At 40.0% G+C, this 14,856-nt stretch overlaps 1 protein-coding gene across 2 annotated transcripts in view; it reads right to left on the bottom strand.

The window, feature by feature from the left end:
* Positions 1-7,522: 7,522 nt before the first annotated feature.
* The window catches only part of SIDT1 (SID1 transmembrane family member 1), a 134,787-nt gene continuing 127,453 nt past the window's right edge, over positions 7,523-14,856 (bottom strand). For both annotated transcript variants that reach the window (XM_037839207.1, XM_037839281.1), the window contains 4 exons: positions 13,482-13,587; positions 13,281-13,391; positions 10,995-11,108; positions 7,523-9,647 (listed from right to left, as the gene is read on the bottom strand). In XM_037839207.1, coding sequence (XP_037695135.1) covers positions 9,585-9,647; positions 10,995-11,108; positions 13,281-13,391; positions 13,482-13,587 — 394 coding nt within the window. In that variant the 3' untranslated portion in view covers positions 7,523-9,584. The remainder of the gene's footprint in view (positions 9,648-10,994; positions 11,109-13,280; positions 13,392-13,481; positions 13,588-14,856) is intronic.

The following is a 14,856-nucleotide window of genomic DNA, read 5'->3' as shown; positions in this document are numbered from 1 at the left end:
TACCCAGAAAAGCATGTTCTTAAAGTTAATGAATTCCTGTGAGTATGGACCCTTTGTAAGTAGGATCTTTTGTTAGGCTACTTCAATTAAGGTATGACCCACCTCATTCAAGAAGGGTCTTAATCCTCTTACTGGAGTGCTTTATAAAAGGAATGAATATAGAGAAAGAGAAAGCCATGGCAGCAAGAAGCTGAAGAAACCTGGAGAGACCAGCAGATGCCACCATGTGCCTTGCCATGTGGCAGAGGAGCCCAGGATCGCCAGCAGCTGGTCTTCAGGAAAAAAAATCACCTTGATTTGGACATTTTCTTGCCCTCAAAACTATAAGCTAAAAAATTCTCATTGTTCAAGCCAAACCACTTCATGGATTCTGCTTTAAGAAGCCTAGGAAACTACAACTGTATAGAAATGGAGAATTGCAATGGAGAATTGCAATTTATATACAAAAAATCAAATGGGAACAGAAAACAGATCAGTGGTTTCCACGGTGGATATGTGTATATGACAAGGATGACCAGTATCTCCAGTCTATTTGATGTTTTCTTGGTGTTCCCAGACAGTACATTACCAAGGAATAAGGTTATCCACTGAAATTAAATTAAATTAAATGAGACCCAAATAAATGCAGAGGTATACCATATTTACAGATTGTAAGGGTAAAAGGATCCATTCCAAGTGTAAGATAGAACAATGAATTTTAATTTAACAGCAAATGAAGAGTTCACTGAGCGGGTTTCAAATTCTGTATTGCAATAATCTTCAGGAAACTACCATTTGTTGAGTTTCAGTATAGTGACAAAAAAGAATATTCACAATTATCTGAAAAAGCTACAAAAATGCTCCTTCGTTTTCTGACTATGTATCTCTTTGAGGCTAGATTTTCTTCATATGCTGCAAGCAAAATACAAACTGCAAACAGATTGAAAGCAGAACAGATATGAGAATCCAGCTGTCTTCTATTGTGCTAAACATTAAATAGATTTGCAAACTGTAAAATAAATCCACTCTTCTCACAATTTTTTTCATTTTAAGAAATGTAATTATTTTCTTAAAATATGTTATTTGTGTTATATGAGTTTGTTATTTTTAGATGAATTAATAAATATTTTAAAGTTTTCTATTTTTATTTCTTTGTCATTGTATTCTTCATTCTTCATTTCTAATATGTTAAATATTAATAGATATAAACCACATAAATAAAAATTCTTCAGGGACCGCAATAATTTTTAAAAGTACAAAGGAGTCCTGAGAGCAAAAAATTTGAGAACCGCTATTGTAGAAGAAATAGTAGGAAATATGTCTGATCATAACCATCAAAGAAAAAATCGTTAGATTGGACCCGAAGTCACAGACTGGATATTATATATATTGGCCAACGTCAACAGGTATTTTGGCTTTTTTCTCTTCCAGTTAGAAATTAAGGAGATGATGCTAATTTTTTGCCTCAATAAGCTCAGAAGTCAGATAGGTTAGTTAATCAACTCATCTCAGTGTGCTACTTTATTTTTCACACAATAAAGTTAGCTACAGATTTTTTTGAAGATTTGAAAATCCAGCTTGTAACTAAGTTTGTGCTGTGCAGGTCTGGTTAGTGGTGGTTTCTTACATGCTTAATCACATTCAGATCTGTGGTTTGGATAGAGGCTTAAGTCACTGTGTTCGTGGAGAACTTGGTGCTTCAGTGAAATTTTCTGGAAATTTGTGATTCAGTTAGGTTAGATCCCACTTTGTGAATGCTGCTGTGTGGCGAATATGCAGATTCACAGTAATTTTTTTAAGCCCACCGGATGGCTTAGTACAGGAGAAGAAAATTGGTTAGTATTTCAGTGTTTCATATAAGTTGAATTGCTTTTATTGTCTTACTTCTGAGAACTTTAGAAACATTTATCACCCATTACCATTGTGCCCCAAATGAAGAATTATGATTTCCTAGTTCAGTGCAGGCTAGTTCATTTGTCTAAATCTGACTGGGATGAAACCACTGCCTTACTGTGGGGCAGAGGGACTGGATCCAGGACCTGAAAACTGGGACGGTTCTGCCAATGATGGGAGACAAAGATCTTGCCTGATCTTTGGGGCTGGCACAGATTAGTCTCATAGCAGCTCTGGAGGAGGTAAATACTTGAAAATAATCTGGATCCTAACAATTTTTTGAGTCTATGAATGTTTTGGGGGGAAAGAAAAAAAGCAAGCACCACATTCTTGCACTTTCTCTCCATTATTAATTTTGGTTTCGTTCAGACTGGCTCCCAGTGGAAACCTGATACTTTATGCTACATATATTTTAATTTAAAATGAATCTTTTGCTCTGCATCCCTTTGCCAAGTACAATAACTGAATTTATGAAAAGGACTTTGGTTCTTAACTTTGCAAGCTTAGAATTTGAAGCAACAGTTCTCATATGAATCCAGCTGTTCCATCTTAGGGAGCCAAAACTATCCAAAGCTGAGGTTGTATTGATTGGCTTTCTAAAGGCACAGTAGATTTCATTGTTACTTGGGGCTTATAAAACAGATGCATATCTTCTTAATTTTAAGGGGAAAAAAAAACCCTTTTTGTTAATAAGTTCAGGAGTTACATAATTGTAGGTGGTATGATTTGCAGATAGGTAACAGGTACAAATAAAAGTTGAATCTACTTTGCAACACTATCTTTCCTTTCAATCTTGTTACTTGAACTACTCATTTCTGAATACTAGTCCATGATTCTGCACTACTCACTTCACCTGTGAGCAGTAGCTTCTCTAAGTTTCATTTACTTTACCTGAGAAATGGGGATAATAATAACAGTACCTACTTCATGGGGGTGTTTTCAGGAGTCAATATGGTTGCATACATAGAACCCTTGGTAACAGTGAATGATAATAAATATTTGCTATTTTAATGATCAGTTTGGCCAGTTTTAATGTTCTAGCATCAGAGATGGGTACTGTGGCAATAGTTTTCAGTAGTAAGATCTCACTTAAAGGTCTGAGTGAGAACCTCTGTCTTTGGCTTGTCCTCTAGTAGGGAGAGGTGGTGGCGATTCCTAAGAGCCAGGGAGATGGAGCCTTTTTTGTTTCTTGAAGGATGAATTCAGATGATCCCCGCCCCAATTATCCCTCTTTCTACATCTCTGATCTCCTCTGGGATGAAAATGGGGACTTCGATTTTTCTTTGAAGAACTTGATGCTATCAGTTCAATCTCTTTTCTTTTTCTGTCTTCTCCATTTTCTTCTGGGAAGGACATGGTTATTCTCTTCCTTGGGCATGAAGGGGCAGATGGTTAGATTCCAGCAGGTTTTAAGCTTCCCTGTTAGTCCAAAGATGATATTGTCCAGCTCTATAGTTTCAGGTCAGTCGACCTCAGGGTTCTACTTTTGTTTTCAGTTTTCCTGAAAACAAACAAACAAAAGCAAACCAACAAACCCACATCAAAATTTCGCTACTCCCCTTCTGTTCCAGGCCCTCTTTCCCACCCTTTTTACAGTTCTCACTTAAATACCACTTAATTCAGATGCCCCGTGCCTTTCCTGAAGTTGAACAATTTTCTTTTCCCTCTAGCTTATTCCTTAACTTCCATTACTCAAAGAAGCAGCTATCTTCCCCTTCATGCTTCCATAAAGTCTCAGTTTACCTTTTTGTTTAAAGCCACCTTTCACATTTATAGCTTTTAGGGATGGTTCAGGCTGAAATCCCAACTGTTCCCTCCCGCTTAAACTCTCAGGAAACGGTATAGCTTAGACCTAACCTCTCACTGAGTTTCAACTTGGTCTTGCAGGTACAGTTATTACTCTTGCCTCCTGTCTGTTTTCCTTCTCCTCAATGCTTTATCCGAGTACTTATATTGTTCTAACGCCCAGAAGTCAATCTGAAATTTTCAGACATATTTGGAGTAATCTTAGTGATAAGCCTATTGCTTCAAAGTTTATACCTCCCTGAGAGCTAGCACTCATTTGCCCCCTCCTCTCCAGTACTAGAGTCTGAGCAAGATCCCCTCCAGTTATTTTACTTTCTTTGTTTGATTCTGTAGTAGAACTGGGAAGCATAAATGGAGAAAGCCTGCACCTTTCTGAAGAGGTCTCTTATGGAGACCTACAGGGCCAAATAAGTATTCTTTCTAGGAATTTGATTGTGAGAGGGATGCTGTAATGTAGCAGCAATTTAGGGCTTCACATCTGGGAATAAAAATTATTCCCAGGACTTTTTCTGTTCACACCTACTAAATGATAAAACTCTCTTTTTGATAATGATCAATCATAACTAATGATAAGATTCTCTTTTTGTAGCTCTTTGACCACTTATGAGTAGCCACTTAAAATTAACCAGTTACAATTATTGGTTTCACATCCATTGTCCCCATTGGACTATAGACCCCGAGATGGAAGAGGCTGCGTTTTGCTCATTGCTGTGCCCAGTTCTCCCCAGTGACTAGTGACTGAAGCTGTATTTCTGACTCCACTTAAGTAGAACAGAGAAGTGCTGAAGGAGAGAAGAAAGGGTAAATAAGCCCCCTAAAAAGCAGGCTGCTTTAAAAGGTGTCACATTGAGACAGATGCAGAGCAAATCTCGGGCTGAATTTGTTCTCTTCCTGGAAGGGGCCTGCCTAGTATGGGAGTTCCTTGTGAAAGGCTCAGATAAGCAATGTAATAAAAATCATAAAATGCAAATCAACTTCTTTCTCTGATGGCAATGGTATAGAACCCTTAGAGAGCTTTTGAATTACTTTGGATAATCTGCTGTTCAAAGAAATTAGTTCTAATTCAAGACTTGAAGTAAAGACGGTGGGATCATCTGTTGGGTTTCTTTTGTCCTGACTTGAAGATCTTTCACTGTTTAAATCTGTTGCTTTCTAAATCACATCTGTAGCTCTGAAACAAGAGATGGGATAACAAGACTGGATTTTGCACTTGACTGGAATGTGATATGTTAAAAGCATGGTGAACAGCTATTGTTCATCTCCATTGAAATGGTTAAGCCTTAGATGACAGGGACTTCAAAGTAACAAAGGATGTAGGTTAGAGCCAGGGAATTTTCAAAAAGTGGAGAGTTCAGAGAAAATTATGAAATCTCCTAATATAGAGAGATTTAAGAGGGCAAAGCTCCATTTTTCTAAGATTTATGGAGGAGGGTAATTCTGTATTCCACTTATTCTTCTTTGTATCCAAAAGGAAGAGCAAGAAAACCAAACGATGTAAAAAGTTTCCTTTTGGAGTTCTTAGGGTAGGCATCTCTTTTTACAGAGGAACCTCTGCAGAGCTAAAACTCCACTCCTATGGTGTTTTAGGAACTCATATGTGATGGTTGATCTTTGACTCTTCCCAAGCTTATTTGAATTCATATGTGTTAAGGCTTAAGATTTATCAGGTATTTAACTTTATTGATACTAATGCCTTAATGTTCAGGCACTAAAACTTAGCCTCACAAACATATCTTGTCTGTCCCAAACAGGGTTAAAAAAATCATGGTATGCAAAAGGACAAATATTGCACGATCTCACTGATATGAAATAATCCAAATAAGCAAATTCATAGACTCAGAAACTAGAACACAGGTTACCTGGGGCCAGGGTGGGGGTAAGGATTGGAGAGTTAATGTTTAATTGGTTTGGGGTGATGGAAAAGTTTGGTAATTGATGGTGATGAGGGTAGCACAACATTGTGAATGTTAAGTAGCAGCACTGAATTATAAATTTGAATGTGTTTAAAAGGGGGAAATTTTAGGTTGTATATATGTTACCAGAATAATAATGTTAAAAGAAAAAAAATATATATATATCTATGAGACACAAAAACTGAACTCTAATGTAAACCATGGAGTATAATTAATAGTACAATTGTAATAATATTCTTTCACCAATTGTAACAAAAGTAACACACTAATGAAAGGAGGGTTATATGGTAACTATTTTCTGAATGATTTTTCTGTAAATCCACAACTTCTCTAATAAAAAAAAAATTTTAATAAAAAAAAATCATGGTATTTAAGAGTTTTACATTGTTTTAGAAAGAGACAAATAGTATCTTTACTCATGGCACTTTTCCTTAGTTTCTCCAGAGGACATTAAAGCCACTGGCTGTTATTTCAAAACCTAACTGATCCTCCTGTCCTCCTTTGGATTTATTTTATCAACTGCAGGCTGAAACCCCTTCCTCACACAAGCTGACTATCCAGGCTCTTCCTATTTAGTGATAAGGGCAGGGAGGAAACATTTGCAAATGGCATTCTCTGAAACTTGGGAGTAAAAACTACTCCAAAGGAGGAATTGGAGGTTTTCTTTCCTTTGAGATGCCCAGGGCGGAGGCGGCAGTAACAGGGTGTGACATTCTACACAACCAGCCTTTCCGCCGGGCCCTGGCTTTGGGAGCGTGCGCCCTCTGAGTTAGAGTCACAGAGTTCAAGCCGGAGGCGGTGGAGAGCGGCAGTGAGGGGCCCGGGATGGGGTGCTGGGTCTGGGGGCTTTGGCAACTTCAAAACAGCATCTCTGACGGTGAAGACGCCTCCCCTCACCTGCGGGGCCGCCTGGAGCTGAAGGAAACGGAACACGGCGGCCCCGTGCGATTCAAAAGCTGCCGCGGGTTCCTGGTCCGGCGCCGCGCCCAGGGCTTCACGCAACCCAAGCTGTGTCCTCCCCGTGCAGCGTCACGGAGACGCGGGAGCCGGGAGCGCAGCGGGGTCACGCCGGGAATAAGTGAGCTCGTTTGGTTGCAATCTGACTCCAGAATCTTTCTCGGAGTCTGTTTCCTCTATGAAGAATGCTTACCTTTGTTCCGACCCGCCTTCCCCACGCCCTCCAAGTTTTAGGCAGAGAGAGTATATCTTAGATGAGAAACCTTTGGGTGTTATTTGATTTACCAACACATGCATTTTGCCGCCCCACAGAGCCTTCCCGTGGGTGCTCGGAATTAAGGAAGCAGCTGCCACTTTCTTTGCCTCAAGTTGCTGGCTCGGTTGATCTCCTTCGGTCATGGAAAGTCCCTTCCCCAGATAGACTAGCTTTCGACAGGCTTCTGCTGCTGCTAAAATAAAACCCTGCTAATCCCGCAACCACGCAGAGTGAACAGGTGGGGCTGCCCTTCCACATGAGTCAGAGGTGGGAAGAGGCCGTGTTTTTAAGTGCACAGTTCTGCCCCTCTGGCTACCGCGTCTCGATCCTGCTCCGGCTGAACTGCTCTTGTTACTTCTGGGCTGCTCTGCCAAGAGCCTCTTCACAGCGGCTCGGTTTTCCTTCAGCTACCCTCCAGCTGAACTCGGTTTTGAGAGTTACCCTTCCCAGCTCTTTTAAAGAGAGAAGTCTGTGAACACAGGCAAAAATAAGCACAGGCATTGTCCTACATATGAGCACTTTTTGGTTACGCCATTAAAAGATCTGGCTGCCCCCTCCCCCCCAGCACTCCTGTGAATATCACAGATGCCCTCCCCCCCAGCACTCCTGTGAATATCACAGATGCCGGTGAACACCACTCTCCAGGCCCCCAGTCATTCGATGGGCATTGTAGAAAGAATTAACAAGTACATTTAAAATTGATATTTATAAGAGCAGACTTGGTCGAGGCTTTTAGTTGTGCTGCAGAGAACAAAACTGACCGCAATGTGTTTATAACACAAGACAGACAGACATTGGAAAATGGTTAAGGGTACAGCAGCACAACCCATCCATATCTACAGCCCCATCGCCATTCATTGGCTGATTTCCCAAATAAGTTACCAAACAGGTCATTCATCTTGCAAGGTATCTACTTCAGGCCATTGGACTAGTTGGATGAACTTTGTTGTTTATGTTTGCTTAGTGTGTCTTTTTTGGACTTGGAACCACTAGTGCATTAAAATCCAAAGCATGAGGTCAAACCAGCCATAGTTAAACAGGCTCGAAATATGTTTTTTTAGATGTTAGATTAACCCAAACATGTAATGGTTGGCCTCCATATGACTCAGTGGTAGTCAACAACTTTTAAGGAATAAGATAAGACCAATTACAAATTTGGGGGCATTTTAGAAAAACAATATTGCAAAATAGTTCATTGAAAAAAAATCTTTGTGTTTTGAAAATCAGGAAAAGCTTGCCTGCCAAAATATATTTTTGAACATTAGGGAAATATTTTAGAGAAAGAATACTAATTATTTTTAAAAAGAATGCCCGATCCATCTCTTTGGTGAATTATAGGAATGTGGAGGTGAGAGGTAACTTCAGTTTCACAAGAAAATGTGTATGTGTATGTAAATATGTGTGCATGTTTTATGATTGCATCATACTCCAAGGAACATGGGTTTGGTAAAAATGGGATTTCTTAAAGGCAGTTGCTGCCAGACAGTGTGAGAATGAAACTGGGATGCTGAGCTTTTCAACACCTTACAAGGGAGAGAAGGAGTATTAGGTGCAACCAAGAGATATTACTAAAGCAGGTGCACTCTTTGCAACTAGAAAGGAAAGTAGCATGTGTTCACCTTGAGAGTTACTTGTGAATTTCAGGGACAAAAGTCTGGACCCCCTGATCTGCATCAAGTGGCAGATGAGGGGCACAGTCCTAGGGGGTCTAGAGCCATTGTTGCTCCTGGTGAGAACACGTACTTCGTCCCTGAAAGTGATGTGGGCACAGAATTGAGCTGTATGAAATGGAAGGCTGAGTAAGCACTTTTTCCTTTGCTGCATTTGTCCAAGAATCCCAGGTTCTTAAGGTGAGGCCTGTTTGCTTCATGCTTTTTACCAATCTCTTGGCACTGGTGGTCATGTCTCTTAATCTTCCAGAAAGTTTTATTTATTTATTTGCCATTTTCCCTTCCATCTTGGAGCTAACCAGAAGTCTGTGGAGTAACAGGGCCTTCCCAAGAAGGTAGAGCCTAAGTTATGGGGTCAACACACAGCAGAGAGAGGAAGAGACAAAAGACTAGGTAAGCACCCAAGCCTTTGGTCCCAATGACAGTTACCTGGTAAGAGGTATGGGTGACAAAGCCCAATCCTGAGTCCTTCTAATGGGGTCAGTAGAGTGGGTGAAACATACAGTTTTCCTTCTGAGGAGGCGACTAGCTGGTGATGCCAGAGCATCTATTGCAGTTGGGTGGGGCTGTGGGGCCACTTCTCTACACGCTGAGGAATCACGCCCTCCCTGGCCCTTGCAGAAATGAGCTTCTGCTTTGGGATGTCTGGAGTAGCAGGTGTGCAAAGCGGCCAAGTCAAGGTTTCTCAGTGGAAATCTGAGATGCTGGCCTTTTGGGGCGTGGAGGCAGCTGTAGGAAAGAGAGCAGCAGGGTTCTGCCAGACCTGGCAAATCTGAGGTGAGGGCGGGAGGGGTCCCAAGATAGTGAGTTGACTTCGATGCAACTTTTGTCCATGCCTGACTCAGAGTTGCAAACAGAAGGGACTGGGGTTTCACGGCTCTTCAGGGTTTGCCTCCGGCCATGCCATGGCTTTCCTTCTGCCTGCTTTCTTGCTGGTTTGAATCCCCCCATCCCACCCCAGCTCCTCTTCTTCCTGTGTGAATGCAAACAGATTCAGCTCTACAGAGGGTGAGTGGAGCATGTGGCAGTGTTTACTTTGCTGCAGTCATGGAATTTTTCATGTAACAGCACCAAGATGGATTGCACCCTCTCCACTTCTGAGCTGGAGGCTCAGAAGACAGGGATCTGGTCTCTCCGAACGACATCCAGGTCATCATCCAGAGTTAACAAAACCTGAAATGAGAGGGGCGGAGAAATGAAAGGAATGTACAGTCACTGTAAGTCCCAACTTTTTCTCTAAGATTCACAGGCTGAAAACTACAAGTTCCCTTACTCGTTTTCATGTCTTCTGCAGACCTCTGCAAATGCCTTGCTCTTAACAGGTACTTTTTACATTATTCATGTATTAATTAATTCAATAATATATTGAGGGTCTGTTATGTGCTGTTCTATGTGCTGGAGATACAGCTTGGAACAAAAGAAACAAAAATCCTGACCCTCATGGAGCTTACATTCGAAAAAGGCTGCAGACATGATCCAAATATATGGGTAAAATATATGGTATGGTAGATAGTAATCTGTGCTAGGGGTAAAAATTAAACTCGAGAGAGAAGATAAGCATGGGAGGGGTTTAAGTCAACATTTTTGATAGGGTGCCTAAAGAAGTCATTACTTAGAAGGGGACATTTGGGTCAAGACCCAAAGGAAATGGATTCTTGTTATGTTAGAAATTGCTATATATGAAATGTACTCTCCTCCTTCCTTTCCAGTTCCCTCCACCACCACTCTCTCCACATGGAAGCCTCAGCTCCACTTTTATTCTTTGTCTCTCTAATGAAGATGATTATCAAAAATAAAAGCCACAGGGTAATGTATAGAGTGGTTAAACTTCCCAAACTGGCCACTAGGAGGTTGTATTGCTCCACGTTTGAGGTATTTTGGCCTGTCCAGAAAGTTGGGAGCTCAGGTCTAGTAATATTGTCAATGAACCTGTGTACAGGTGCCACGGAATTTTACTATGAAGAAGTCAAAATTAGGATGCAAGAATGCTGGGAGTTAAGATTAAGGGATGTTATGAATATGCACGGCTTCTGGGAAGGTGTTTGGGAAAAGGTGGAGGTACCCATAGGGGAGATTTGGAACAGACTGGTTAGAAGGCAGCAGGGGTCTGACTGCTATCCTGAGCCACTCCAGGAATTCATAAGATATCCAGTGAAAAAGTGGGGAGGAATGTGAATACAGAATGAGAATGAATTTTAGTGAATGCCAAAAATGGTTCCTGTGGGAATTATGAGAATGTGAGTTCTAATACCAATTCAGTCCAAATGCTCTGGGCAACTTAGAGAAAATCATTTTGACACTCTGCATCTTAAAATATTGAAGGGTAAAAGGAAAGTGAAAACAAAGATCTAATCAAAGGATCCAATATAAAAAAGAAGTAAGATGCCTGCATATTGAATTACAATGAAGAATTGGACAGGGAAATTAGGCATATAGAAGAGGATGTAAGGAAGAGGAGGGAAAAAAAAAATACAGGATGTAAAGAGAGAAGAAATTAACAGAGAGATATTATAAACTCACCAAGAATGAGAAAAACAGGGCAGTAGCAGAAAGGAAGTGCCAAATGTCATGGTCGTCAAAGAAATCCAGCAGGATACACTCTCGGTTTTTCTCCCGGGATTCAGCTGGGGTTCCCTGGAGGAAGGTGAGGCAAGATGTGGGAAAGCAGGCCCACAAGTTAACTGTTAACAAGGTTGAGCATCCAAAAAGCTACAAAAATGCTATTACATGCCTGGCTCAAAAAAGTTAGCTTCCATGAAAACATAACGTCCACACAAAAACCTGTACACAAATGTTCATAGCAGCATTATTCATAATAGCCCAAAGTGGAAACAATCCAAATGTCCATCAAATGATGAATGGGTAACTAAAATCTACTATATCCATATAATGGAATATTATTCAGCAGTAAAAAAAATTAAGTACTGCTAAGATGCTACAACATGGATGAACCTAGAAAACAAATGCTAAGTGAAAGAAGTGAGACTCAAAAGAACAACTATTGTATGAGTCCACTGATATGAAATTTCCAGAAAAGGTAAATCTATAGAGACAAAAAGTAGATTAGTGGTTGGAGGGAAATGGGGAGTGACTGCTAATGCATATGGGCTTTCTTTTTGGATTGATGAAAATGTTTTAAAATTGATTATGGTGATGGTTGCACGATTCTGTGAATACAGTAAAAACTATTAAATTGTACCTTTTAAATGAGTGAATTGTGTGGTATATGAATGATAGCTCAATCAAGCTTTTATTTTAAAAAGTCTGCTCCCAGATGTGGCTCCTAAGAATACAAATAGGATGTTGTAGAGCAGGATGATGCCTTCTTCACTGTTCTCTGTGATTTTATGTCTAGTATGATGGGAGGGCTGGGGCTTTGAGTGATTAGGGAGAGAAAGACAGATGAACAGACAGAAAATGGCCTCAGTAACTCAGCAGAATGTTCACAGTGGCATTATTCACAATTGACAAAAGATGGAAGCAACCCAGGTGTCCATCAACCAATGAACAGATAAACAAAATGTGTTATATACATGCAATGGAAGATTATTCAGCTGTAAAAAGCAATTAAGTCCTGATGCATGTGACAAAATGGATGAACCTTGAAGAAATCATATTGAGTGAAATAAGCCAGACACAAAAGTACAAATGTTGTCTGATCTCACTGATTTGAAATAAATAGAATATGCAAAATCATAGAGTCAGAATCTAGAATATAGGTTACCAGGGGACGAGGTAGAGATAAGGAATGGGAAGTTAAAGCTTAAAAAGTACAGGGTTCCTATTTGGAATGACGAAACATTAAGATAATGGATGGGGGCCTGCAATTAACAGCATGTGCATATAATTAACAGCACTGAGATATGTTTCTGAATGTGGGTAAATGGGGGAAATATTAGATTGTATATGTGGTAACAGAATAAAAATTAAAAATAAAATCTGTGGGATTGCACAGTGAACCCTAAGTTAAACCACTGACTATTAAGTACTAATAAGCACAGTTATAAAAATGTGCTTTCATCAGTCATAAGAAACGTTCCACACCAATGCAAGGTACTGATAATATAGTGATATCTGGGAATCCTGTATTTTATGCATGATTGTTCTGTAAACCCACAACTTCTCTAATAAAAAAAAGTACATAAAAAAAAGATGTAGGCAAATAGGAAATGGAACAGAGCATGTCTTTTTCTTATAATAGAAATAACTTGTTTACTAAAAATTCAGGTTTTGCTTTTGTATTAAATATTAGTAATGAATAGAAACATGATTTCTGGATTAAAAACTTGAATTGTAAAATAAAAATAACTGAGCAATACCAGGGAAGTCCAGGGAAGTGTGATTATGAGTCAGGAGAGCTGAGTCTTCTTCCCACATCGTTAATATCCTAGGCTTCAGCTTTCCTATCTATAAACAGCATTATAGACAGCTGTCTCTCAGTATTTGTTTATGGATGGAATTATGATGAGAAAGGTGAAGAAGATATGTGAATCAGGGGTTTTGCACACATTAAACATCCATTGAAAACTAAGATCACAATACAACACACAATGAGGATCAAATTTACAGGGTCCATAGGTGGGGCTTACAAATTCATGAACTGCTGTCCCAGAGATGATGACAATATGCCATTTATTGAGCATTTACATGTGGACATTAAAACCATCCCTTTTAGAGAAAGCTTTCAATTTAGAAAACATAGAAAAGACAATCGACAGCAAGCACACTAAGAGAGGGAGGAAGGTAGAAAGGCCAAAAGGGCAAGATGCAGAGGGAACATCTTGGAAAAGCAAACTGTCTTCTTACCTCCCAGCTGCTGAGATTCTGGAAGAAAAAATACAGAGCAGCAGACCACACCACAGCGGTGGCAATGATGCAGAAGAGTGGGACTGGGAGGACCTTCTCTGAGCTGCGGAGCTGCAGGGTGAGAATTGGACACGGGGCAAAGCTGAATCCATGGCCTGCTGAAGGGCCAAGGCCCTGCCCAGTTCTCCTTGCCCACCCTACCTTCATGATGATGTAGAAGGCCAAGTACAGCAGCAGGTTACAGATGAAGATGCCCAGCATGTAGGAAGCAAAGTCCCTGGGTCGGCACATCAGTCCAAAGAGGGCGCTTGAGGACATTAGAGGGAATTTGTAACTTACAGCCGTGAAGGTCAATTTGTAACATAGGCTTTTTCATCGTTCTCCCTCTCCCACTTTTTTCCCATTGAAAAACCCACTTTAACATATTATAACTAACTTTTCCTTTATTACACCTTCTTCAGAATATTCATTTCTGATGACTATATAGAAGTCCCTCAAGTGGACGTACCCGAAAAATAATTATCTTTCCTTTCCAGTTGAATGAAGGGCTTTCCTTCACTCTTCAGTTATTCACTATTAAAAAGTACGCTGCAGTGAATGAATGCTTTCAGACATATTGTAATATATTTTTTGTATTTAAGATTCATTCCTCAGAATAGATTACAAGAAGAATTCTCTCAACAACTGGCTTGACACACATTACTAAATTTTTGCTAGCTATTCATGGTTTTTAACCTTTATTTTCTTCCAAATTTTTATTAATGTCTAACAAAACTACTTTATTATACAGTCCTTCCTTATTTCCTTGTATTGAGAAGCTTGTTTTTAATAAATACACATCTATACACATAAAATAATACAGCTGGATTTTGGTCCTCTCTGTTTTGATTCACTTGATCTTAGTTTCTAATTTCCAAATTGGGATTCGTACCTTGCTGTTTTGTTATTGTTTTATAATATGTCAGATTATCTGGTTAAGTTAGTTTGTACTATCCAGTATGGAAGCCACATGTGGCTGTTTAAATTTAAATTAATTAAGATTAATGAAATTTAAAATTCATCATGGCTCATTATCAACAGGCTGGTCCCTTTTTTTGTACCAGCACCCTGTCTTACAGGGTCACCTGGGTTGTCGGGTCTGCCCATAAAAGGGGGCCAGGAAAGAGTGCTGTGGTTGACCACTGCCCCAGAAACATCTCATCTTGACTTGTCCCCCCTGAAACAGAGGGAGGACTTTAAAAGCTATGGTCTTTACCCTAAGGTAATTGCTGGGTAACACCATTATGGGAAGCTTTTTCCAAAAGCGTATGACTCCCAAATGAGGTTAAGTTCTCATGATGTGATTCTGGGTTCCCCTGAAGACATGCTCCTGTCTTCATTCCTGTGTATGCATGCCCTAATGTAGCACAGGAGGAGGGAGTCATTTTCCTATCAAAGTGGAGCCCATTGACTGACAGCTGCAAATAAAAGCAGCTGAGCTGTGCTGGTTTGAATCTACCATGTACCCCAGAAAAACCATGTTCTTTCAATCCAATCTTGTGGGAGCAGACCTATTGTGGGTGGGACCTTTTAATTA

Source organism: Choloepus didactylus, chromosome 1, assembly GCF_015220235.1.
Source record: "Choloepus didactylus isolate mChoDid1 chromosome 1, mChoDid1.pri, whole genome shotgun sequence".
Classification (NCBI taxonomy): domain Eukaryota; kingdom Metazoa; phylum Chordata; class Mammalia; order Pilosa; family Megalonychidae; genus Choloepus; species Choloepus didactylus.
This window is presented reverse-complemented; position numbering and strand designations above follow the sequence as displayed.